General features: G+C 43.3%; 1 protein-coding gene and 1 long non-coding RNA gene across 3 annotated transcripts; one reads left to right on the plus strand and one right to left on the minus strand.

Annotated features, from left to right (window-relative positions):
- Positions 1-5,473: 5,473 nt before the first annotated feature.
- Positions 5,474-20,099, minus strand: ETV3 (ETS variant transcription factor 3). Of its 2 annotated transcripts, none has more exons than XM_077156543.1 (5): positions 19,844-20,099; positions 17,790-17,845; positions 16,951-17,188; positions 15,571-15,686; positions 5,474-10,231 (listed from the first exon to the last, which is right to left on the minus strand). In XM_077156543.1, the coding sequence occupies exons 2-5, from the start codon at positions 17,833-17,835 to the stop codon at positions 9,096-9,098; spliced, it is 1,536 nt and encodes a 511-aa protein (XP_077012658.1). In that variant the 5' UTR covers positions 17,836-17,845; positions 19,844-20,099; the 3' UTR covers positions 5,474-9,095. The 2 variants fall into 2 exon arrangements, with proteins under 2 accessions (XP_077012658.1, XP_077012657.1); XM_077156542.1 differs by having other exon boundaries at positions 17,790-17,848.
- A 247-nt stretch (positions 20,100-20,346) lies between these two features.
- On the plus strand, positions 20,347-25,223 carry LOC143679997 (uncharacterized). The gene is made up of 5 exons (XR_013174006.1): positions 20,347-20,638; positions 20,774-20,983; positions 21,513-21,620; positions 22,350-22,415; positions 24,001-25,223. It is a non-coding gene; the product is annotated as an uncharacterized LOC143679997 (long non-coding RNA).
- The last annotated feature ends 567 nt before the right edge of the window (positions 25,224-25,790 follow it).

Here is a 25,790-nt window from a genome sequence, read left to right on the forward strand (position 1 = left end):
TCTTACAGCTCTGATTTTTTTTTTTTTTTAGGAAGAGAATGAGGGAGGGTAAGAATTTCCTCAGTATTGTGGGAACATCTGACTTCCTGCCTGCCCAAGTCAGCATGACTTCCAGCAAAGTTGTAGTTTACTAGGGAATGAAAAGGAATGCCGAGGCATTGCGGAGAGAGCCCTGGAAGAAGTCAGAGCCTCCTAATTTAACCATCTTCCTTTGCTGCCAAACTGGAAGTTCCTGGTGGGTAAGAAGTGTTTCAGGTCATCCGGCAGGCCCTCAGGACATGCTAGCGGGAAACAGAATGACTGCAGTCCTTGCCCCAGCCTCCCTCGAATCTGAGCTCCTTGTGTAAACTGTGAGCCCCGAGAGAGCAGGGGCCGCCTCCGTCTCCTAGCACTCTGTCGGGCATCCAACAGCCAGCCAGTAACTTTGTTTCATGAATAAAAAATGAATGACTTTCTATGACTTGGGTCCTTGAGTCTCTGTTAGACTTCTCTCCGGCTTTGAGATGTTCCAGAGGATCTCTGAACATCAGTGATTCCACAAGGAGGGCCTCAGAGTAGTTGCTTCAAAGCAACTCAGTCCCTGGCCACCTTCCCTCTGGGCACTGCCTGCCATTCCCCAGAGGCAGAGTGTGTTGGAGAAAAAACACGGACTTTGGAGCCTCAAGAACACGTGAGTATGATTTTCAACAAGGCTGTAGGAGAAGTTGGTCAGCAGAGGGTCTACATTTCAAAACGTGCTGATAAAGACTTTTTTTTTTTCTCCCCAGCTGCATGTTAGAGGGCAAAGTATGGAAAGAAAACGAAAACCTTCCTCTACCTGTTGTGTTTTGAAGATAGACTGAGACTCACAGACCTCAGTTTACCCTCTCCTGCTTCCTTTCAGATAGTTGCTGATAAGACAGAGAAGACACGAGTCTCAGAACACTCACCAAATTGTGACCATTTGCTGCCCTCCCCCACCCCTCCCCTGTCTCATGGGCCCGGGGGGTGGGATCACAGAAGTAAGTCTTAAAGACTTGCTGGAACCAAACGGTCCTTCCCCGCAGCCAAGATCTTGGTTTCACAGCCGACCTCTATTGGAGCGAGTTCTTCCAATTTTCTTCCTCCTTCCCTCCCCTCCTAGGTGTAGTCTCTGCAGGACTCTAGGTGAGAGGACAGGGACAGCCTCCCTCACTGGTCCTTAGCTCTCTGGGACTCAGACTCTGTCCTCCTAGACCTCTGGGACTCAAACTCTGTCCTCCTAGACCTGCCTTTGGGCCAAAGTACAGGTGGTGGCCCTGATCTGATTGAGCTGGACAAGGGGTGGAGATCCGCTGCTGCTTGACTCCAGACCTTCACTTTCCAACCTTGGCCCATTGTATGGGCTGCACCTCTGGGGTTTATGGCTCCTTCCCCATTATGGTCCAGCCAGACCCTGGAGGAGCTGGAAGTCTAGACGCAGTGGCACTCCAGTTCTCCTCAATGCAGATCCAGGCTTCCACGTCAGTCAGGGCTGGGGTAGGCCAAGACTTGAGAGAAGGCTCATCTCATACCAGGAAGGCTTCTTTGGAGTCCTTCAGCTCTATTCCTTTATCCTTCCATTGGCTGGAGTTGACTACTCCCTCCTCAGGCCTGTCCGCTGAGGCTCTCTCCCCCTTCTGCTGGGTTCTTGCCATGGTCTCAACACTCCACATTGGAACATGTAGCCTGTCATCTGGAGAAATACTTCCGGTTGGGATTGTCCTGCTCAATTCTGCATGTCTGATTCTTAGAGGCTGGGAGGAAGAGGTAGTTTCTCTCTGGCCCCAGAGATCCGAGGCAGTGGGGAATGAGTAGGCAATTCGGAGTCAGAAGACCCGGGGTTGAATCACTAGGATGCATCACTTACCCACTCCTGCAAGGGGGCTGGTAAAAAAGCAGATGTATGATACAAAGCCCCTGGAGTATCGTAGCCATAGTGATAGGGCAGACCCTCATACAAACTTCTTGGTCACCTCATTTAAAAAAAAATGGTTTTGAGTACTAAGTGCTTTAGGCACAACATTTCATTTAATCTGCACAACCACCCTATAAAACAGGGGAATTGAGTGACGATAAGTTCCGCAACCTGTCCAAGGGCTCATAGTAAAAGGGCAGGGGTGGGAGTAGGGATTGGAGCCAGTTTCTGGGTATCCTCCTCCATCAGGAGTCAACATGCCCAGCACCTTGGATAGGAGGGGAAGGAGGGAAGCAGGAATCCTGCAGGAGGGCTGGGGTGGGGGGCAGTGAGGGGCCATCTGACATAGCATGCCTTCTTGGGGCTTTTCAGCTGCTCACCTGCCCACCTTTTTTTTTTTTTTTTTGCAGGACAAGGGGCAGGTGAGTGTGAAGCTGGAATTAATACATCTGAGTTTTAGGACAGGGACCCAGGTGGGTGTGTGGGCTCTGTTTAGAACTATAGGTGTTTTGAAAACTGGGAGGCCAGAGGAGCACCCTCAGGAGGGTTCTCCGTGATTTCAATTCATTTTTCTCTTGCCCATATTGCATTTGAGTAGATAAATACCTACCTGGCAAATATGCCCATGTGTACTTGAGAAGAGGCAGATTTGAAGGAAGGATGGAGGGACACAGTTGCAGAAAGAGGGGAAAGAGAGAGACTGAGGATAGAGGAGAGGGAAGGGATAATTGCTGGAGCAGGGTCGTGGAGGATAGGAGGGGCAGGTGCTGGACCAGGAGCCCTGAGGCTCGGCACCCAGGGAGCTGGACCAGAAAGATACTGTTGAAGCTGCAGTGTCATCCTCCCCCCACCCCTTAGCCTGAACTCACATTCCAAACCTGCATCCACCCCCATCCCTCATTCCCTCCCTTCTAATCCCAACCATCAGGCCTCCTGCATCTATTTCTTGTTCATCATTTGTTAAAAAAACATTTGTCAAGCCTCCTTTGGTTCTAGGCAATGCGCTACACACTGGAGAAAGGGAGATGATCCAAACCCTGCACCAGGTCTGCGCCAGCTCTCAGCGTCTGGACTGTCCTGTGAGAAGCCAGACAAGCATTAGGACTGACAATGCAGCGTGGTGAGGCTGTGATACAGAGGTAAACACAGGCTGCTCTGGAACACAGAGGAGTGGCGCCGACCCGCCTGGGAGAGGCCCCTGGGGCGGTGACATCTTGACTGGTTTCTGAAGTATAAGATGTAATGACTGGCCAGGAAGTGAGGGAAACAAGGGAAGGAATTGGGCAGAGTCAGACAGATCAGATGGGTAGTTCAGTATCGCCGAGAGGCCTTAGAGCAGAGTGGCCAAGCTCAGTTACCGGTGCATGGACCCTGGTCATCCCAGGTAACTTCACCGTGCCTCAGTCAGTGTTCCCCTCTATACAATGGAGGTAAGCATAGCACCTACCTCAGAGGGTTGTCATGAGGATTAGATGATTTAATACATGTAAGCCCTTAAAAATGCCTTGGCACATGGTAACTGTTCTATACGTATTGGTTGCTATTATGGTTGCAGTTTAGGCTTTTGTAGGTTGGGAGGGTGTGTGGAGTCCTGTCCATGGGGCTAAGACCTAGGCCGGATGAGTATTAAGGGGTGAGGTTTTGAGTATTCAAGGGCCTTCTAAGCCATACTAAGGACTGTCACAGGGAGATAATGGGGAGCCACTGAAGCCTTTATTCCTTACTGACTCCCATTGAAGAGCTCCAAGACATCTTTTCCCTCCTCTCCCCTGTCACCCCGTTTCATGTGCTTATCCCTCAGGCCCCTTATCTCTTTCCTCACTTTTCCCCATGCTCACCATCACTTCTTCTCCTCTTTGCTTAAAATTTAAAAAATCACTGTCCAGTTCTAAACACTCAGTAGTCCATTTGGGTAGCAGAATCAGATGCTTGGGATCCTGATCACAAAACCGTATCTAATTTCATTCCTAAAATATCTCCCTTTGCTTTCAGAAGCATGAGGAGGGGAGAGAAGCAGAAGCCTTTCCTAGCAGGAGGCCTCATCCAAACCTGGTCCCAGCTCTCTGACTTGGGTCACTTGAGGGTGTTGATCAAGCAGAAAGTCCCTGACTTCTCACTTTCCCCCTCCTAAATGAGTTAAAATAGCTTTATTGAGCAGAGATATTAATTTGACTGGGCACAGTTTCTTGGGGCTATGCCCTTCAATACTTCTCACTGGCCGTACTCATCTTCTGTAAAGTACTGGGGAGAGCAGAATAAAACCCTTCAAGCGTGACTATGGCTAGTACAGAGCCTTCATAATCCACCCAGTTCACCTCTTCACACTTACCCTTCTTCATTAACTCCAGCCCTTCTATTCACTTTTAAATAGGAGTCACATTTAATACCTGGCATGACTATGAATGTTCTGAATGCTAGTACCTTGACAATGTCATTTTGCCTCATCTCCCATGGGTAAAATGGGATAACTGACTCTAGCACCATTTTTCTTGGGGCCTGTGCTATGATATTCAACACCCCACCAAGCGTCCCTCTTACCCTCCCTGACCTCTTGTCCTTAGTACAGACTTACCATATTTTGTTAATATAATTCATGCATACCATAAAATTCACCTGTTTAAAATGTACGTTTCAGTGGTTTTTAGTATATTAACAATTTTGTGTAACTATCCCATCTAATCCCAGAATACTTGCATCACCCAAAATAGAAATTCCATACCCATTAGCAGTCACTCCTCATGCCCCACTTCCCCTGGCCACTACTCATCTACACGGTCTCTATAGATTTGCCTATTCTGGACATTTCATATAAATGGAATCAACAGCATGTGGACTTCATTTCCCCACCAATTTGTGTTCCTGGCTTCGGTTTTCCTTCATGGCCTTCCCAGCAATCTGGCAGCAGCAGTGACCCAAGGAAAGTGACATTCTCCAAATCTGTTCAGACCTTCTATTCCGGTGTCTCTCCAACAGGAATAGAATGGGGGCGATGGATGGTGAGAGGGTAGCACAGCCTTGTGAATGTGGTCAGTGCCACTAAGCTGCATGTGGGGGGTTGAGATGGGAAACTTGTATATAAGTTACCACAATTAAAAATGGATAGGAAATGCCCTAAAGGACAACTGAAAAATATTGGAATGTAGGCTGTATACTTGATATTAAATTTCTTGAACTTTGATAAGTGTACTTAACATGGTTACATAAGTGAATATCCTTGTTCTAAGGAAATATACATGGAAGTGTTACGTGGTAAAGAAGTATGATATTTGCAACCTACTCTCAAATGTTTAGAAAACAGATATAACAAATGTGGGATAATGTTAATAGTTGGTACCTCTAGGTATATCGGTATATATGGGTATATTAGAGTTCTCTGTATTATTTTTGCAACTTTTTTGTAAATTTGAAATTATTTAAAAATAAAAAGTTAGAAAAGAGTGCATGTGGGGTTAAAAGGCATTGACTTGGCAAGTTCTCTGGCATAACCACCCTGGCTCAATGAATACTGGTTTTTGATGAACAAAACTAACACTCAGCAAACATTATTTAAAAGTACTTTTTTATTTAACTTTAATTTCTGAGGTAAAATACTTTTTTCTTTCAACTTCCATAACAAAATACAGAGCTATCAGATACCCCTGGAAAAAATATGTATATTATACATATATTTCTATAACATTACATCATATATATATATAATATATATATGCAAAAATTTGAAGACTTCATAGAAAGTGGAACATCTAAAAGGCACTGCACAATGGAGTTAAGATTACTTACACTTTATGTACATATACACACTTTATTCTGCTTAAGTGGATAACTAATGAAGCCATCTTTCATATGCAAATGTCTCACTCATAAATCCCTGCATCACAATTTTATAACTCAAAAGAATGCCTAAATATTTCAAAACAAATTAATGGTAACTACCCCCCCCACCCCCCAAAAAGAAAGAAACAAAAATGGAACAGTTCTTGAAAGACTATATCAAAGGTTTGATGGAAAAACTTCAAACAAAATAAAAAATGTATGTTCATTACTGTTTACAAAACAAAAGGCATAAACATAATTGTGGAATAAATAAAAAGCAAGGGACAAACAGCCAACTGACCACCCGCTTGTTGAGAAGTGATACTTCAACGATTTTTTTTTTTTTAATGCTTCTGAAAATTTCTCGGCCCATGGAGGACTAGAGTGCAATAATTCCCTAAGTCAGTAAGTTGGGTTTAATGCAGTGCAGCTTGAAAACCTGGATGAAGGGACTTGGAGAATTGTCTGTATTTCACTTCTACCTATTGTTTAAAAAAAAAAAAAGGGTAAGCTCAGCAAGGCAGGGTTATTTTTCTGTAGCTAAAAAAACAAACTGTTTACATGAAACAGTTCCTGATTAGTGAAATTTCAAAAGATTTTTATTTGCGAAGTTTCAAACATTTGGCACAGCAAAATTTGGAAAAAATGGGGAAGAGAAAATAGGTCGAGTTTTGTCCCCTTTTTTCCCACTTGCTGTGGGACAATGATGTGATACTCACAAAAGAGAAAGGCCTGGCTTTGTGCCAGGCTGGTGACAGGTGCTGCCAGGAGTGGGTTAGGGGGAGAAAAACTACCTCCTTCCTCCTCCTCCCAGGAAATATCAATGACCTTTGTATTCCCTGGTCCACTTCCTGAGCAAGCCCAAGTTCAGCTCTGTAAATGGATCCCCCCCACCCCAACCCCAGCGTGCAGTGCAAATCAACCAACAGTTTACTGGTGGAATGGTGATCTAAGGAAACAGTTAAACACCAAAAAGTTCTTAAAGCCAGAAAAACATTTTTCATGGAGTTGAACATCTTTTGAGTGTGTTTTTTCAAGTGTAAAAGCAGTGACTTTTTGTTCAAACAGAAGCAGCATTTAGGAATTAATTCTGGCACTTGGGTTCTAGGGGGTTACAGGTATGCATCATGGATTTTTTTCTCCCTCTGTTAAAGGCCTCATATTTCTATTCCTGAGTTCATACTGACACCTGCTGGCCCTTCCCTCTAGGGGACAGAGGGTAGCCAGCCAGTCTCCCTGGTTAGATTGGGCAATGCCAAGCAGAGATCCCTCCTCCACCTGCCCGGGCTTGCTTTCTGATTCAGAGGTAAGTCGAGGTGCAGAGAAAGAAACTGACAAAAACAGAGCAACCAAAGGCAGCCTGAACAGGGAGCCCTCTGCGGCCTGATCAAAGCCTGAGTTGCTAGGGACCACCCTCCCGATCTCTTTTTGGGGAAAGGTAAGTCACTCACAGAATTTGAATCAAACAAGGAGGATACTTGCCAAGAAATGGCATGATGGACTCAAGCCATCCCAGGCCATTAAGGACTCACTCACCTGCTCTAACCTTGTCTTATCCCCTTTCATGCTTGTATTCCAGTTTACAGAAGAAAAAACAGCCCCCACCGTTAGAAGACAACTCTCAAATGCATATTTTTATACAGAGTTCACTTAGGCTAAGGTGCATTGGAATTTCTCCAATTCTTGGACACTACCCCCAGCCCCTCCTGTCCCCATCAGATGAAGCTATCTATTTCTTCTCTCCCCGCTGCCCTGATGCCCAGGCAAATCTGAGCCAGTCAGACATTGACATACACCACACAGGTACATATGCACACAGACAGTTGACTGCTACTTTGTTCTCTTCGCCCCGAGTCCAAGCCGCCAGCTTCACATAAGGTCAATACTTTACCATTCCTCTGAACTTGTTGGAAGGAAACTTCCCATGAAAAAACAATTCCCCACTCTCTATAATTTGAAGTCTCATGAAAGAGAATCAATTGATCATGAGAATAACAATCTAGGGAAATGGGTATGGCGGCAAGAATGGCAACACCAGCACAGGACAAGTACAATTTACTCACACCAGCCTTTCGGCCTCTGGTTGTCTTCCCTACCTTCTGCTTACCTCTTCCTTCAGTCTCAAACATCTCCTTATACTCCCAGCTACCTTCTGTGTTTTCAAGGGTCATCTACCCTTAACTCCCACATCCCACAATCTTGCCTTTTTTTGCTACCCATGACACAATAACATAAGAGGGGACAACTAAATGCCAGCTAGAAATTTAACCACACCTTAATATTCCTGGAGTAACTGAAACACTGTCCATGCCCTTTTACAGGTTTATGCTGACAGACCCGTATCATGTTAAAGTATGTTCATTGTTAAGGCTTGACTTCAGAAAACGGTAAGAGAACCAGACATAATGGAAAGACATTTTCAACAATTGTTGTCATCCCTCTCAGTGAACTCGCTCACAGTCACACTTTGGTTTGGCTCCCCAAACCCACAATGGAAAAGGAAAAATGAAGATTTTTGTTTGCTTTGTTTTTAAAGGCATTGGGTTATTTCCTCCTGCCCTCTTCTTTCTTCCCTGAACAAGAGTTTATAATTCCTCATGGCTTCTTTAATAGGTGAAGTAGGTGAAAAGTCCAAGAAACTCACAGCAGAGCTTCCTGCCTCAACCATGTAGCGGAGAGGTGGACAGCTCCTGTGCCTTCCCAGACTCACTCTAACTGGCAGTATGTTTCATGGTTCCTGAAAACTTTTTTTTTAAAGGAAAAGAAAAAATGCCAACCAACCACCCAAACGAAACAAAAAGCAACATCTGAACATCCCTCCCCCACCAAGTAAGACTGTGATTTTCTTATTCCTCCCCTGAAATAATTATAAAGAAACATTTCAGGTAAAATACTTATTATTAATGATCTCTCACTGCTCAACTTCCCAACCACACCATATGTACGTCTCTCAGAGCAGTGAGAAGAAAATAAATTCATTAATGGCTTTCCATATATAAATACAATAGGAAACAAGGACATCTAGAACCTGAACTATCATGGGACCAAAAAGTATCCTGGCCCTTTTGGAAATTCCTTGTCATAAAGTGGAAGCCTTGATAGAAAATGCAGGCTCTTTCTCTTTTTAGTTCAACATCTCCCTGCGTCCTACTCACCAGGAAAAAAAAGTGTATTCATATCGCACCTAATTTACAACAGAAGATACCCCCAGCCCATCCCCCAAACATAAAAATACAAGTCTATGCCCCTAGAATGATCAAACCAGTCTAACTCCCTCCCTCCCCACCCCCCACCCCCCAAATCTTGCTACATAAATACATGTATGTATTTGATTATAGTATAAACAGCTTCCAATCTACCTCCAGTTCTAAGCATCAGCAGCTGCTGCTGCCAAGCTCCGAGGTCCTGACCCATTCCAGATGAACTTGCCATTCTTACTCAGCTCTCGGGCTTCTGGGTCATCATTCCAGCGCCGCTTTAATCGAAGCTTGGGGGGCATCAGGGCATCTTCTTTCTTCTCAGGAGTGCTGGAGTCTTTGCCAGGCCTGTCCTCACTGTCATCAGTCACCTCTAGGGGTTCTTCACTTGGGGTGCTAATGGGTACAGAGGGCCAGACGGGAGGTGCTGCTGGGCGGGCAAAGATGGCGCTTTTCTCTTCTATGGTCTGGCTTGGCACTGTACCTTCTTCTTGAGGGTGCTCCTCCTTCTCTCGTACCAACTGCCTGAGACTCTCAGGATCCTTTTCAGAGAAAGGCTCCACCTTAATTCTTGGAGGGACAGGAGCCACTGTGGGAGCACTGACAGGTGCTGAATCCTCGCTCTCGACCCTCTCCCGATTTTTCCTCCCAACTGGTGGGGGCTGCAGCTTGATAGAAAACTGGCTCGACTCCTCAGGATGCATTTGGCACTGTAGGGGTGGAACCATGAGCCCTGGATAACGGGGAAAAGTCCGGGGGCTCAGGTGATAGTTGAACACAGAACAGGCTTGGGAATGAAGGTAGTGTTTCATTTCTTCAGGGTTGAAGGAGAAGCAGTTGCTGCTGGTGAAAGGGCTCAGGCCTGGTGACGGGCTATAGGAAAAGATGGTGGGAGTCAGGGAGAGGGCTGGTGAAATGGGGACATTAAGGACACCTCCACGGCCAGGGATTGGAGAGACAGCAAAGGGGCTGTGGGGGTCAGGATACATCCCTGGTCTAGTGAACAGAGGAAGCATTAAGTCAGGCTTGCGTTTCTGATGGCCAATTCCTCCTCCACTGACAGCATTTCGGGAGGACATGAGATCCACGCCCCGGCGCCAGTCTGTGACTGAGCTATCTTCCAGCTCTGAAAGCTCTGCCTTTCTGTCAGTGCCATTACTCAAAGACTCTTGGCCAGAAGGAGTTAGGGAGCTAGCAGAAAACCGCCCTGGCTGCACATCACTAGTTGGAGAATGGGTGTCCAGAGGTGGGAAATGGAACCGGGAAGAGGCTGTTGGCACTGGTGGCGCACTCTGAGGAACGACACCTGTGATGGAGGAAAGGACAAAGGACAGTATTAGAGATTTGACCATTCACTATCATCACTTTTACTTATTGCAAAGTGGGTAAAATGTTTAGTAGTATAGGAAACAAACAATCCAGTTGGAATGAATCCCACAGTTCCTCATTTTCCTAGTAAATGCAGCTTAGCTTCTACTCAATTTAGTTTCCATCTTTCTCTAGCTTCTTGCCCACTATGCTTCACTGTATTCATTACAATCTGAAATATCGCTTACTGGTTTATCTGCATTCTAAAATATAAATTCCATGAAGGTAGGGACATTATCTTGTTCACAACTGTATTCCCAGTAGTCCTGGGCTTAACAATTGGGTAAAATAAACACATACAAGCACATTCTCCCCTGCAACTCTAAATACTGTGCATATAACACCTGTCTCACGTTTCAGCTCTGCAAATAGTCATTTCTTATTTTCATAATTTTGGCCATTCCTACAGAGCAAGAAAACAAACTAAACCAAAAAGCAATCAAAATTGGAAATAACACATATGTAAAGCAATGTATTCAAAAACCAAAGACCTACACCTAACATATAGGAACATAAATATGACCACAGTGTAATAAAGATTTTTTTTTAAAAAAAGGACCTTAATGCCTGTTAAGGCAGTATAGATCTTAAATAATTTCTAATACACAATTATTATTTTAGAGATTGAAACCAAAAACATTTTTCAGTTTCTCCAAAGCCCTATCCCTCTAACAAATTCTATATAATGATCTCTATTCCCATCCTGCTTTCAACAGCTGAAGAGGCTGGATAAAATTAAGGACTTGCTCCTCCTTCTCCTAAGTTCCCTTGTTAAAATTTGAAGCTTTAAGTGAAACCAAACCAAACTGTCCCAATCATATCAACTTCAGAAGATCACAAGTTCTCAACACCCCTAAAAGGTCCTTTTGCTGAATGAGGCATAAAAAGGTATGTCATCAGAGGACTCAGGGATCCTGAAGGTACCCGGGAGGTGGGGGTGGCTTTTATCACTGATGATATCAATAGGAGCTCTTAAGACTCTGAGGCATAGCTAAGGCAGAAGGACAAAAGAAAAAAACAGGCAAAACCAAAACCCAGATGAAAGCAAGTATAGCAATCTAGGAAACAAAAAGGTGTCGAAGGTATGGTGGGTTAGGAATTGCTCCCAATCAGATACTACTCTCTATTCTTGGTATACTGGAGTCATTCTCAGATATGACCCTGGAACTGGCTGATAGGCGTAAGACTGAAGTTTTCTAGGACATGGGACTGAGTAACATTGTGCCAAAGCAGCATTTTCCCAAATTGGAATTTTTTTTAAGCCACTAAGGATTTGTCATATATAGTTAGGAAAAATGGATGGATAACTTCACATATAATTTGAGTAGAGCCAAAGGATCTTAGGTGAAGAGTATCTTCTATCAGCCTATTACAGTGGCTGAAATCCTTTTGTAAATTCTTTCAGATCTTACATTAAGAACACATCTATTCAAAAGCAAAAAGTACTATGTGTTTTGAAGGACTGAATAAATATAATATGGAGAGGGGTCCTATATACTAAACAATTTAAAAATACTTAATGAATCTTTTTAATTAGAGGACTTCTCAGGCTTTACATGTGTTGACAGTACACTGTAAACCTGCAAGAAGGAGCTATGATATTTAGCATTTCCTAAATCTACGTGGGGGAGCCAAGGAAAGTAAGGCTTAGAAGTAATGTGGGGAAGGCAGCATTCCAGTCCCCTCACCTCTGATTAACTGGAGTTGTCTTATATTTTATGTTTTATACATTGAGATATCAAACCGAAGGTTTTCTTGGGAGAAAAAAATGTGCTTAAAAAAGAAATGTTTGACTAGCAATGCTTTGAAAATGCTACCTCCATGAAGGCATCACAAATGTGAGAAGAGTTGGAAAATCTGGGTTTGATTTTCAGACTGTCACATTTTACCTTGTGGCCTTGTGCAAGTCACAGACTGAAATCTGTTACACTCTCGCAAAACAGAAATGCTTTTGCTTAGGTTCAAACCTGAGGCTGTACCACTTATAAGATGTGTGACTCAGGATAACTTACATCTCTGTGCTCCGTTACCTCACCTGTAAAATGGGGATAACAATAGGACCAATCCTCATGTTATGAGGATTAAAAGCTAATATAAAGCCCTTACTTAGAATAGTACTGGTATACAGCAAATTGTATGTAAGATTTATTAAAGTATTCTTATTAGAAAATTTTCAGTTTAAAAATCAAAATTTAAAAAGGCAGGCATCATTTGAACCTGGTCCATGTTAGCTCAGAGCAACGTTAAACTTCCTGAGTGTGATGATGGTATTGTGGTTATGTAGAATGTCCTTGATCCTGGGAGATTCATGCTGAAGTGCACAGGATAAAGTGTCAAGATGTCTACAACTTAATCTCAAAAGATTTTAAAAGTATACATAAACAGAAAGAGATAAAGCAAATGTGGCAAAAATGTTAAAGATTAGCGAATTCAGACAAAGGGTATATAGTGTTCATTGTTCTATTTTTCCCCAACTTTTCTGTTGGTTTTAAGTTTTTCAAAATAAAAATAAAAAAACAGGGTGGGGGAGTGGGACTGGGAAGTACAGAGTGGTCTCACGTCTGTCCTTAAACTGGCCTCTTCTACTCCCATCCCAATAGGTAACTGTTTTTACTAACATCTTCTTGTATTTTTCCAGTGTTTCTTACACAAATGCAAGTAAATAGTAAAACATATTTAACAACTGATTTTATAGGATACTTTTAATGATAAAATGAGATACTGTATGCAGAGGTACTTTCAACAATATCCAAATGTTAGTACAATCTAACTAACAATAGGATTAGAGGGGAAGGAAAAAGAGAACATTCACTTTACTTTATACTTTATCAACTTCTATACTATTTAGACCTGTAACAATCAGCGTCTACTACCTTTATTTTTTAAACAAACAGACCAAAACAGCCCAACTATATCCATCCACCATCTAGAGGTGATCTCTCTGGTCCCTAGGATCTGAATCTACACCACAGTTCTACTTTTCAGGGTGCCTATCACATTCCACATTGTGTTAAATCATGTATCTCTTTCTCTTTCCCATTAAATTCTAAGTTTCTTGAAGGAAAGAACTCCCCTGTAATCTCTTTGTTTTTGCTGTCTCTAGGGTTTAACATATTATCTCTTGCAGGGGAGGAATGTATGATTATTAAATAAGAGCTACATTTCAACAGCCCAATCTCTTAGAGATTGTTTTCTGAGAAACTATTCAACAGATAACTACTGTATTCAACCACCCAGATTAATCTTTTACTTTGCTGCCCTCATCCTTAATTTTCTCTTTTGTAAAATGTGGATAACGAGACACGAACTTCATAGGATTGGGAAGACTGACTGAGATAATTCACAAAAACAATAAGCAAAAGAACCTCCATTAAGTAGAAGTTTGGTAAATGTTACATTCCTTTGTCTCTGTAAAAGCTCACCTAAAACAAAACTTGCTTAAATGGGTAGAACATCTCTATAAACTAATAACTCCAGTTCTTTGTAGTTATCTGTACCCAGGATGCAAGTGACAAGTAGTATGCCTCAAAGAAATGTCAATTGCTTTGCTTTCTCTGTGACTTTTTTTTTTTTTAACATGGGCAGGCCCCGGGAATTGAACCCGGGTCCTCTGGCATGGCAGGCAAGTGTCCTTGCCTGCTGAGCCACTGTGGCCCACCCTCTCTGTGACTTTTTGATTATGATCTTGAGTTTAGTTAAGGATCAATGTTGGTTCAGTTGCCTTCAGGCAGAATAATCTATGCAAGCCACCACTGTCACGCTTCCGGTCCAGAGTCTGATTCAATGAGTGAGGGTTCAGATTTCCTTGCCCTGGAAAACCCTATTACTCCCAAGAGATCATGAGTGCCCCATTCCAGGTTGTTCAAATGGCTGGATTTTTAGGTTTCTGAGACAAAAGTGTATCAAAGACAGAGGAACAAGACCAATGAAGTCTGTTTATTTTTATTTTTTTTGGGGGGGGCGGTTAGGGGGTGATGGGGTGATGGTGGTAGAAGGGTGTGAAGCACCAATACATTCTTCAAAACTGTCCCATTTAAATCCCTTTCCCAGGTGCACAGGGAGGGGGCAAGAGTGGGAAATAGAGGAAACAAGATTCCAGTGGCTAGAACAGGTTTGATTTCCTAACGCCTCTCCCCCAGGCATAAGGAAAGAAAACAGGTTGTAATTAGAGAGATGCATTCCAATACTACTTTTTTTTTTTTAAATGCATGCCCCAGGGACAGGAGGGAGTGGCTACAGGAGAGATGGAACTGTAATGATAGCACAGTCAAGCTAAAACGGCCCTAACTTGTTGTATGTTGTAATTACATATCTGCAATGGATCTCAGCATTATATTCTCTCAGCCACACCCCTGCTCTTATTTTTCAGGTTTTTTCCAACTTTTCTCTGCGAAGCTGTATTGCTGCAGAATCAGGATCAGTTTGCTTTACCTTAAAATACAATATAATACAGAGTACTGGATGGACTGGTCAGAAAATAGTTAAGTACAATCCATTTTCTTAGGCAGAAGTATGATTTGTATCTAAAAATAAACCTCCTGCAGCATTTAAGAATCTGTACTTTCTGCCTGATTTTTCTGTAAACCTACAACTGTTCTAATAATAATTTAAAAACAACTGTATAAAGAGAGAGGCAGAGGTAAAATCTCCATGAGGAGCTCTGATGGAAAGCTGTAACCCCAAGAAGCCAGAGGGGAGGCCCTGCTGCACTGAGGGGAGAGGAGGTGAAGTAACCCCAGAGCCTTGTTCTCTGAGTTGTTAGTTCAGATCAAAGACACTGCTTTTCACTGCAAATATGTGAACCTCCTCTTCTGTGATCAAGGATGCTGTGGTTTTGATGATACTCACTTGATAAGGGAGATCTTGTTAGGTTCATAGAAAATCGGAAGTGTTTGTAGAGACAGGTTCTTCTCTATGAAAGTGTCACTTGGGTAGTTGGATGTTAAAACTCTGAGTCCTGAACTTAAAGATTAACACACACCTATGGAATATCATTCCCAAAGAGGACAGTGCAATACTATCTAGTAGATTATAAATAATGTACAGAAAAAGGAACCCAATAAATAAACAAAATAAACTATCTTGATGCTGCATAGCCTATCACTCCTTTACTGGATGAATGGGAAAACATAAACAAGAACACTGAGACAATCCAAGGGATCACATTACTTTAGTGCTTCTAAAATCCCTTTAGGCAAGTCAGGCGTCAGTTCTGGGTTAGAAAATTTTTTTTTCCAACTAAAAATTCATTCCCCATCAAGAGAATTTACATCTTACCACTTGACCGAATGTTGATGAATGGGTAGTTGGGCATCACCAGCTTGTTGAAGTTAAATTTATAAGTAAACCTTTTGCCTTTTGTTTTATGAAGGATCCTCTTGTTGTAATAGTATCTGTAAAAACAGGAACGCATCCCAATTTACCTTGTAACCATCAACAACTTTTGATATGCGTTACTTAGTAACATCACTACTACTCTTTTGCGGCCTGGTCCTTAGGTCAGGGCTGGAAGATCTAAGAACTTACTTTTCCCATTTAATTATTAAGTAAATTCTAGTCTTTGGCTAGAGCTTTTCAAAATCAGTCTTGCTTTAAGATCTGGATCATTCATCCTAATCCCAACCTCCCTTCTTCATCACTCTAAAATATCAACTCAATAGTCCATTTCCTTTCTCTTCTCACTATGTCACTAGATGCCTGGTTTCTCTTTTCTGTCTTGCCCAGGTGGGGGCAGACACGTCTCTTGGGAGATATGGTGATATTATGTGGTTAGTTTGTAGGCCTAAACTCTAGGCATAGACAAAGGAATGTAGAACTGTTTTATGGTGGCAGGTCAAACAATGGTGTACCCTGATCTGGAAAATAGCAGCCAGCCTGGCCTGTTTTACCTTCAAAGAAAGACTCAAAGGGATGTGAGAGGTTCCAGCATAGTTGCTGTACAGATTTTACATTCAGAGCCATGAAAAATGAAGAAAGGCAGGAGAACTTCAAGGTAATTGGAACCTTTAGCCTTGTATCTATTTAGTAGCTCAGATTATAAACTGCCTTTCTTCTGGCTCCTGGCACGGTTAAATTTCTGAAATTTAAAGACTGACATAGGGAAAAAGAGAACCTGAGAGACTTTATATGGTCAATCTCTAGACATGCTGAAAGGTGACAAGTAAACTATGGCCTGACAACTGAGCTCACAGATACAATTCCTGAATAGCTAGGTCAGTGCCACTGACTGAGATAACTGAAAGCCTTCCTCCTACGTGCTTTCTTCACTCTTTTTCTAGTTTCTTATAGTGGAGCCTAAAGAAGAGAAATTTTAAAAGATTTCCAACACAAAAGTTTAACCCCTTGGACTATAAATTAACTCCAAATAATGTTTCACCATACACTCTTACCCACAATAGGGTAGAATCAACTGTCTGTCAGGACCCAGTGCTGAACAAGTTCAAATTCCCTCCTACCTATAACCAAAGTTATGTCTTCCCTCATCCTGAGCCTGTACTACTCATATTTAACAGGTTTTCTACTCCCACTTTAAGCTACACATTATTCACTTAGTGTAGTCTCTTATCACCTGATACTGTTTTTAATCTAACATTTGTCAAACTGCTCAGTCTCCTTCCAATCTGTCAACATCACAGCTTTGGGAACCATTTCCCTCACCTGAGGGCCCGGCTCAGCTTGTCATAATTCATCTGTGGTTTGCACTTCCTGCGGCCCCAGAGGCGGGCCACCTCATCTGGGTCCTTGATGACAAACTCCCCGTATTCTCCCTGCTGCCAGGCGATGACATGGCGGAACTCTTCCTTCTGCAGCAGTTCCAGGATGAAGTGCCACAGCTGAATCTGCCGGGAGCCTGGGGATGACTCTGTTTTATAGGCCCAGTCAGGAAACTGATATCCTTTAATGTGAAAAGGGTAGGATCAAGGTACGCAGGAGCTAGGTACGTTCATACCAGTATCCCTAACTTCACATTCCACTGCTCAGAATCTTCAGAGTGCTTTGTAAACATACTATGAACACCCTGTCCATCATCTGGGAGTAACCACAAGAGGAGGGAGGAAAGCAAACAGAAGTTACCTCTCCTGTGGTAATCCTTAAATCTGGTAAGAGTTGGGCAGCAGCACCCAGGTGTCCTAATCTCTTACTCTTTCATATATTACTAAATCCCACACCTATGCTCTATGACAGCATGAAAGTTCCAAAGGGAACAAACAGGAAAAATAATGTTTTGGGAAAATAAAAATAAATGCTCCTTACCCTAAAGGTTGGCACTGTGGCTCTAACAGGAAAGAGACTCTAAAGCTTGGGACAAGGGTGTGGTGACCAGATATGATAAATATACACTCATAGGAAACAAGCCTACAACTGTCTTAGCAATGTCCACCCAGGCAAGAGGCTGTCAGTCATGGTCTGGCGCTTGAGAACAGAGCCCAAGTGGAGAGAACAGGAACCACTGAGGGACATTCCAGGCACATTAGAGATGATTAACTTCTGCTCACCTCCACCTCCTTCTGACTTTTCCACGATGCTACAGCCTGCTTTCATTTTCACCCACCTGCTAAGAGACACAAGCCACAACAATTACTTTCAGATGCGATACATGTATTATCCTCCCAAGGTTTTCTGGCAGGGTCTTTTCCCAAACTTCCTTTTCCCTGCATTTTCCTCCTTATGCAACCCTCTTTTGTTCAAACATGTCACCTCCACACTGCTAATCCCCAAGAAATCAAATGATGGTCCTCGGGTCATCAGCTTCAAAAGCCATAATTATCTATCACCTGACTTTAAACCACACAGTGTAAACACTGTTTTTAATATTTGGTTTCTTCCTCCTGACTAGTCCTTCAAATGTAAAAAAGGAAGGCTACAATGAAATGGATCCAAAAAGGCAGCCAAAACAAGTCAAACAGTTTGTCTTCTCTTACTAGATAGACCAGATGCCAAGATACACAAGTCTGAGTTCACCCAGATGTACCAGTTTAAAGAAGGGTGTAAAAAATCCAAATTCATCTGATTCCTGCTCAGGAAAGAACATCTGATTTTGATTTATTTTACTAAATTCTGCGACATGGGAGAAGGAAAACTCCTCCCAGTCAGAAACTGCTCTCACTCCCTTGAAAAATACCCTGGCGTACAGGAAGTAAACACCCCATATGTATAGTCACTCAATACTAGCAACATACACACACACAGACACACACACAGACACACACACACACAGATTTTTTGAAAAAATATTACATTTTTTCCTCTTTAAAGGGAAGGGAAAAAAGCAGGCATTTCTGACAACCTTCGGCCGGCGTCTTGCTGTGATCTAAATTCATTCCATCCAGATTTTCAGTACTTCAACACATTTCCTATTCCTAACAGCAAGTGGCTTTGTGTCAGTCAATCATTCAGTAAGAAGGAGGGAGAGTTGAAACTTTTTGGAGTGGTCTGGGGGCAGGGCAGATCTACCCTCTTTGTTGGGAGGTGGGGTGATGGTGATAGGTCCCCAGCACCCACATTTGCAGGAGTCTGGAGGGAATGCAGGCATACTGTGGCCCCAGGGAGGGGTGAGGACAAATTTCTAATCTTGAAAATTTTATCTAACCTAGAATTCCTCTTGATCCTTAAAACTTTTTTCTCACCATACACAATAAGGAAACCAGCAAATTTCAGTCTGTAATAGCACCAGGGACCAAGGATGAGATAAATACCCCCAAAGGAACCAGAAAACAAAACACACATGCACCGACACACACACACACACACACACAAGATATACAATAACAAAGCACCAAAGCTGAGGCACGAGCTTCCTCTCCAGGCTGCTCCCATCTCAGTGACAATGAGGGAGGAAAAACACCAATTTCCCCACCACTCCAGGAAGCTGCCCTGGCCTCTAACTACTTACTAGACTGCTCTGCCAGTGTGGGGCCTTTACCCCGCCACAGAAACCCCTTCAGTCATCACGACTCCGGGGTCCAAACCCTACTACAACGATGACCTGTTCAGAAAATCCTCTCTTGACACTCAGCTCCCAGATTTTCCCCCATAGCAGGCCTCTCTCCCAGAAGCCCGGAGGCGCCTCTGCATGCTTTAAAAAATTCAGTCCGAAAACACACTGCCCAAGTAGGACCACTCGTCTCAACTCTGCAAACCCTAGGCCCCTTGCCCTTCTTCAGGTCGCAACCATTCCCAGATGAGCAAGGCACGCATAGTCTGGCATTGCGGTGAACCGCCCCCCCCCCCCCCCCTCTTTCCCCTCAGCTGCAGCTCTTGGTCCCGGCTTCCGGAGCGCCCAGAACCCCCTCTCTAGTAGCCTCACGGCCCGGCCTCTCTCGCCCCATAGCCCCAGAGCTCGGCGGAGCCTCTGCACCAACGCTGTCCTAGGTGCCCGTCGCCCCTCAGACAGGAGGCCCACTCCGCCCTCCGCGCTGGATGAGGCCCGGCTGGGTTGGTACACGGCCTGGCGGGCAGCCCCGATCCCAGGGACTCCGTCCCCGCCGAGGTCCGGAGTGCCTGCTCGTAGCGGCCCACCAACGGCGGCAGTGGCGAGGCCGGGACTCACCTCTCCCCGGCACGGTCCGTCTTCGGTCCGGTCTCCGCGGCGTCTCCGGCTCCTCCTCATCCACCCCAGCAGGAAGTGACCTTCTCAGCTGCTTTCGTCACTTCCATCCTCAGCAGAGAGGGCGGGGGAGGAGGCGGCGGCCTCCCGTTGGGCTCCCGGCCTCGTCGCGCCGCACCCAGCCGCGTCTCCCTTTCCTTTCTCCTTTCCACAGGCGCCGACTTCCGCCCGCACTCCACCCCCGCCGCGCATCCCGTGCATCCGCTACGGCTCGGCGCGTGCGTCACGCTGCGGGGGTACGTTACGCACGTACGCGGCCAGCGGCCCAGCTCGGCGGGATCCGAGGAGTGAATCAGGGCGATGGCCGCTGAAAGGGGCGCGGTCTGCGAGCGCTGAGCCCGGCAGCCCTGCGACTGGCCGGGCGCGGTGGTCGCGGTTTGTGCGGCTGGGCCGTGGCAGCGGGGCGAGACGCCACGCCGGGAGCCTCACCTATTGGGGGGTGGGGGGTGGGGGGTGGGAGACCCCGAAGACTCCCTGGAAGAGTCCAGGCGCGGGGATAAAGCCACCCCCGGGCCGCTAAGAGCCGGCCCTAGTGTCTTCAGAATAGGGCCCTGCGACTTCCCGGAGAGGATAGGCCTCACAGTGGAAAGGAGTAGACTTAAGAGGGAGTTTCCTGTCATCTAAAAAAGGGCCCTTTCATGTACTTATAAAGAATGTGGCGAAGCTTTCTCTGAAGCGCAGGGCTTTTGGCATTTTCCCTCTGTAGTGACTTGGGAATATGACCGCATTCTCCACCCGGTGCGTTCAGCCTTAATTTGTGCAGGTCTAGGCAGCTTACAAAGCTCCCTAAGTCATTCAGACACATCTCCATATTTTTTTCCTCCTCAAGCAATTACAATTATCTTGTCTAAGCATTTTTTTTCTTCCTTCAAGGCTCACTAATGATAAAAGGATTTCAAGCAGTTCAACTTTATTTTCAACTCCATCTCCATGTTTCTGAGTGTTGTCCAGGCCTCGTTTCACTCCAGAGGCAGAAGAAAGGGAGCAGTGGAGATCAGCAAAGGTTAAATAAATTCGAATAAAGAATAAGAGTAGGCGAGGTGAAGAAGAGAGAGAGGACTGAAGGAGAATTGAGCAGTTTAGGTAAAGAAGTAAACTTTGTTTTGTACATTCCTCTGGTAACACGTTAATGTTCTGTTTGCCACAGGGAATGTGGAAACATCATCATTAGTTAGAAAAGTTGGCCTCCAGTTTTAGAAACGCTGCTGTCCATTCTCTAGGTGTTGATAAGTGAACTAGTAAATTGATTGCACTGGACCTAAACATGCTGCCCCTGTTTTAAAAAAATGAGATGGCACTGGTAATGTAAGGTCTTTTCTAGTTATAAAATCCTGCTTTGTAGGTGGATGAAGTAAGGAACAAAATTCAAGTGCCCCATAAGGGGCTATCAATATTTGTAGCTAAGTCATGAACTCTGAGTGCATGAATTATCTATATATCCTTTGTACTTTCTGCATAGTACCTAGACTCATTTTACAGGTAAATGTCTGATGTTTGGTTGAGTGTTCCTTCAAAATATTGGGGTTTAGGTAAATGTTGAAAATTGTAGTTAGGTCTTAGGGCCTTTATCTCCTAGCTTGTTGACCTTGGTTCCTTAACTTCTCTGGATCAGTTCGTCATCTGTAAAATGAACATAATACGTACAGTGTCTGCTCATGAAGTTGTGGACTATTGCATGTGTTAATACATTAGGAGTGCTTAGAGCAGAGGATGACACATTGTAAGTATGGCAGGTTGATAAATATTTGCAAAAATAATCATAGGTCTCATCGTAAGACTCCTAAAATTCTGACACTACCCAGGCAAATTTCAATAACTGTGTTAACTCAGGAACCAGGGTAACCAGAAACAAACAGCTTCTTCTAAAAGACTGAAATTGGGAAGATTTGGCTCATAGCTCAAATGGCCCTGGTTAGATCCAGCGCTGACACTTCCAAGGACCCTGTTGTACAAAAGGCCAGAAACCAAAGTACAGAGACTCATCCTACATATTCTTGTTTATCCCAGACTCCTGGGGCTTCTCTGCTGCTAATTAGTGTCACAAAGGATGACTTGAGTAAACACAATTAGTAGAGATAAACAGCTCTCTCTACCTGGTTAGAGTGTTAATTGATATATTGAGAAATGTTTGTATCGTATCCTAATAGAACTCAACAGAATTTTTACGTTAAGAATGTAATTACTGTTCTGAAACCCAGCAGAAGAATTTGGGTTTGATGAAGCAAACTGGAAATTCCCTAACAATTAGTGGGTCTGGATAAATGAGTTATGTGCTGGGAACCTCTCATGGTGGTAGAATCTGGGGAGATTGGAATGGCTAGGGATTTCTTGCCCAGTGTACCTAAAGTCCCTATTCACTATCTCCTTCGCCACAGCACTGCTGCCTTCTCCATCTGTTGCAAACAGGCTTTTACAACTTGGGTATTCTTTTTTTTTTTTATTTCTGTAGGGACAGCATGAGCTTTCTGAAAGCATGGGTGTGGAAACACTTAGCGCAGCCTAGGAGTCAAGACAGGTTGTAATCTCTCTTGAATTTTCACTTGTTCAAAGCCCTCTTTGTCCACGAACACTACCCACCCCCCCTTCCCACCCATCTCTATAATTGTTCCATATGCCTAAGATAAGTTTCTGTTCTAAATTGTACACGCTCAACTGTACTCCCACCATAACGCAGCTACTCTACTGCTTCTTAAATTAAAAGAGAGGTAAGAAATAAATAAAATTTCTTTTTCTTCCGAAACCTCCTTCCTCGATGGTGTATGCATGTCTTTCTTCCCTGGAACTTTCTTCTTTATTGCTCTGGTTTTCATTTATGTACTTAACATTCCACTCACCCCCAAAACTTCCCCAGCACATATATGATATAAATGCTTTCTTCTGTACTCTTATAGTGGATTACTGTTCTTATTCTGCCATCTGTATGTCAGGTACATATTTGTTCTTCTTAGTGTGTTTGTCTTAGATTGCAGCCCTCAGAGGTTAGTGTTGCAGTTGGTAGATCCCCACACTGCCCAGAGCAGTTCCGTGTCATTATTTAAAATACCTAATGATGATAATTTCCTTTTCTGTTAACATATGTGCTGCTGAGACTGGTTTTTTTTTTCCTTTTTCTTTTTTAACCCTCCCTCAACCTCCTCTAAGTCTTCCAATAAAGGGTAGGTAGCCTCTTTTCGCCAAATTTTGTTCTCTTTGAGCTTGGATTCAGAAGACCTGAGTTTCAACCCCGGTTCTGTCCTTTGCTAACTCTTTGCTTTCTGTTAAGCTGCAAACATCTCTGAGTTCTCGCCTCCTCGTCTGTAAAAGGGGTTGGTGTCCTTGATGAGGACAGAGTGTAATAGCATCTGTGGCAGGCTTGTGAACTATGGAACCGTTTACAAAGGCTGCGGATCACGATTATCCTCTCTACCCTCTCAAACCCCAAACGGCTTCTGGTATCAAGGGCTCGAGCTTTATAGCAATTATCACCTAACTTCACAAACTTTTAATGGATTTAATGTTTCAAGCTTGGGAAGGAATGTATTGGAAAATAAAATTTTTGCCCTGAGAATGATGGTTCTTGGGTTTCTTATCTGGGCACTTATTTAATGAGGCCTAGTTTTTTAATCACTCTGTGCCTTGGTTTCCCCATCCATAGAATGACCGTGATAAGAAGTTCTAAGATGACTAGTACTATAATATTAAAACATGATTTATATTGGTGAAGTTAAAGACCAAAGGGTGTGTGTGAAATAGACTTATTTCTACTCTTTGTGACTCTGTTTCCCCTTCAGTAAAGTGAAGAGAAATTATTATAAGAGAATAAACCTTGACTAAATATTATTTGCATTTTACCACATTGGACTCTGGTACTTCATAAGATCTTGTGTTTTGGTTTATTTTTCCCATCAAACTAAGGTTGTTGTGAGAGTAGAGGAATTAATGTCAGTAACATGATTGGGGATCCCCAGATTAAAGGTTAAGTGACTCCTAAGCAGAAGTAACTTTGCCCAAAGTTACAGCTCAGCCAGAAGGAGCAGAGAGCCTGGGGACTCAAGGATTCTCCCCGATTCCACGTCCACCACAGTCTACAAATACCCCTTCCTCTCATTTCCCCTTTTTAGGTCTTGGTTCCCCCCTCTGAAATCCGCACAGTGGAGAGGGTAGTGAGAGATCACGAAGGAAGAGAACTGGACGAAAGGATTAACGTGAGGAAATGGCCACTTAAGCTATTTTGGCTTTTTTTTTTCCTCCTTGGCAGCCTAAGGGAAAGGTTCCCTGAATCAAATGTTCGATTGCCAGGATCTATATATTTCTGAAGGCCTATTTCTTCCTGGAAGCCTGCTGAAGTAATTCGAGCGAAGGCTAGCTTCTGATCTTATCCTAACTAGGGTGGGTTTCCTAAGGCTCTGCATTTGTACCTTACTCTTCTAATACACGAAACCTTGACCTTTGTACCTCATAACCTTTTTTGCTTTCTTTTGTATTTATTCACTGCTTATATCTGGCTCTCACTGTGTTCTCTTTATGATTGGCCACATCATTTGTAATGCTAAGAGGGCAGAGACTGTGTCTATCAAATTATTATATAATTGCTAATAAAAATGATAATCACTGTCATAAAGGCTTGAGGATCGCAGTCCAGCAAACATCAGTAATAGTTGTAGTGAACAATAGTGAGGCCTCTAATCAAGTTAATAAAAAGGCTATCACCTTAAGAATATTTTAGAAAAGTTTTGCTTTAATAATTACCTATGTATTCATGAACTTGAAGATCTTAGAGCTGGAATGAATATCAGAAGTCTTCTGTCCCACCCTTCATCCAGTGTCACCTAGCCTCTGCTTGAAACCCCACAATGATGGGGAGTTCAGTATTTTGTCTAACAACCTATTTAACGTTTATGCATTGTGAAATATCATATCTACAAAAGAGTATATTAAAACACGTGTATCCATTGAAGAACAATAATAAAACACCGAATTACCATACTCCAGAAGTCTTTTTAAATTTTTATCTTTTGCCTCTCCCTGATTTCATCCAAGTTCAATGTTTAGATCACCCTAATTGTAGAAAGTTCTTCCTTATAAGGAGCTGAAATCTGTTCCCTCGGCACTTCCACCCATCACTCCTAGTTCTGGGAGTGGACCCATGCCAGTTAAATGCAGTGCTTCTATGTGATAACCCATCAGGTATTTGAAGGCAGTTAATAGACCTTCTGTAAAGAGTTGTGAGAAGAAACATCCTTGGTTGCTTTTCTCTTCAAATGTGGCTTCCAGAACCAAACATAGTCCTCTGCAGGCATGGGCAGATTAGTAATGTGTAAAGTGAAGCTCTTCCCTGCTTGAGTTAGACAGGTTTTTTTTTTTTTTTTTTTAAAGATACCTACACCTCAGATAGGATTAACTGTGTCAGAGGCCACAATTCACTGCTGAGCTGATAGTCCAAATCCTTGTGCATTCTCACAGGAACTGTTAACCCAGCTCTCTTCTATTAGGTAGTTCTTAAACCTAAATGCAGGCTTTATATTAGTTACATTTATTCCTGTCAATTTTATTTTGTTGGTGTTAGTCTGATATTGATTCCAGCCTGACTACATCATCTTGATTTATTAGAATGAGCAATATATTGTATAATTTATTGATAGAGAGGCTGTACTTGGAACAAGCATGAAAAGAATTTCAGTAGACTATATTAGAACACACCATGTTAAACTGTTCTAAACACAAATATTTTCTAAATGGTTCAGAAGGCACTGCAGGATCTTGCCGTGTCTCTTTTCAATTATTGTACCTTTAATCTTTGGGGTGCCGTTTAGAGTTGCAGGTAATGAGATTCCAAATAGCGGAGAGCTTAGTGCATGAGACTGACAACGTTAGAGGCTCTGTGGAAAGCAGAGAACATCAGAGTAAAGCT

The sequence above is a fragment of the Tamandua tetradactyla genome, chromosome 4, assembly GCF_023851605.1.
Source record: "Tamandua tetradactyla isolate mTamTet1 chromosome 4, mTamTet1.pri, whole genome shotgun sequence".
Lineage (NCBI taxonomy): Eukaryota > Metazoa > Chordata > Mammalia > Pilosa > Myrmecophagidae > Tamandua > Tamandua tetradactyla.

Excerpts from the sequence above, each read along its gene's own strand:
- ETV3 (XM_077156543.1), bottom strand. The coding sequence starts at position 17,835 with ATGAAAGCAGGCTGTAGCATCGTGGAAAAGTCAGAAGGAGGTGGAG. Across the intron at positions 15,687-16,950 it reads AAGCTGAGCCGGGCCCTCAG|ATACTATTACAACAAGAGGA; the intron begins GTGAGGGAAATG and ends CTGTTTTTACAG. Across the intron at positions 10,232-15,570 it reads CATCAACATTCGGTCAAGTG|GTGTCGTTCCTCAGAGTGCG; the intron begins GTAAGATGTAAA and ends CCTCCATCACAG.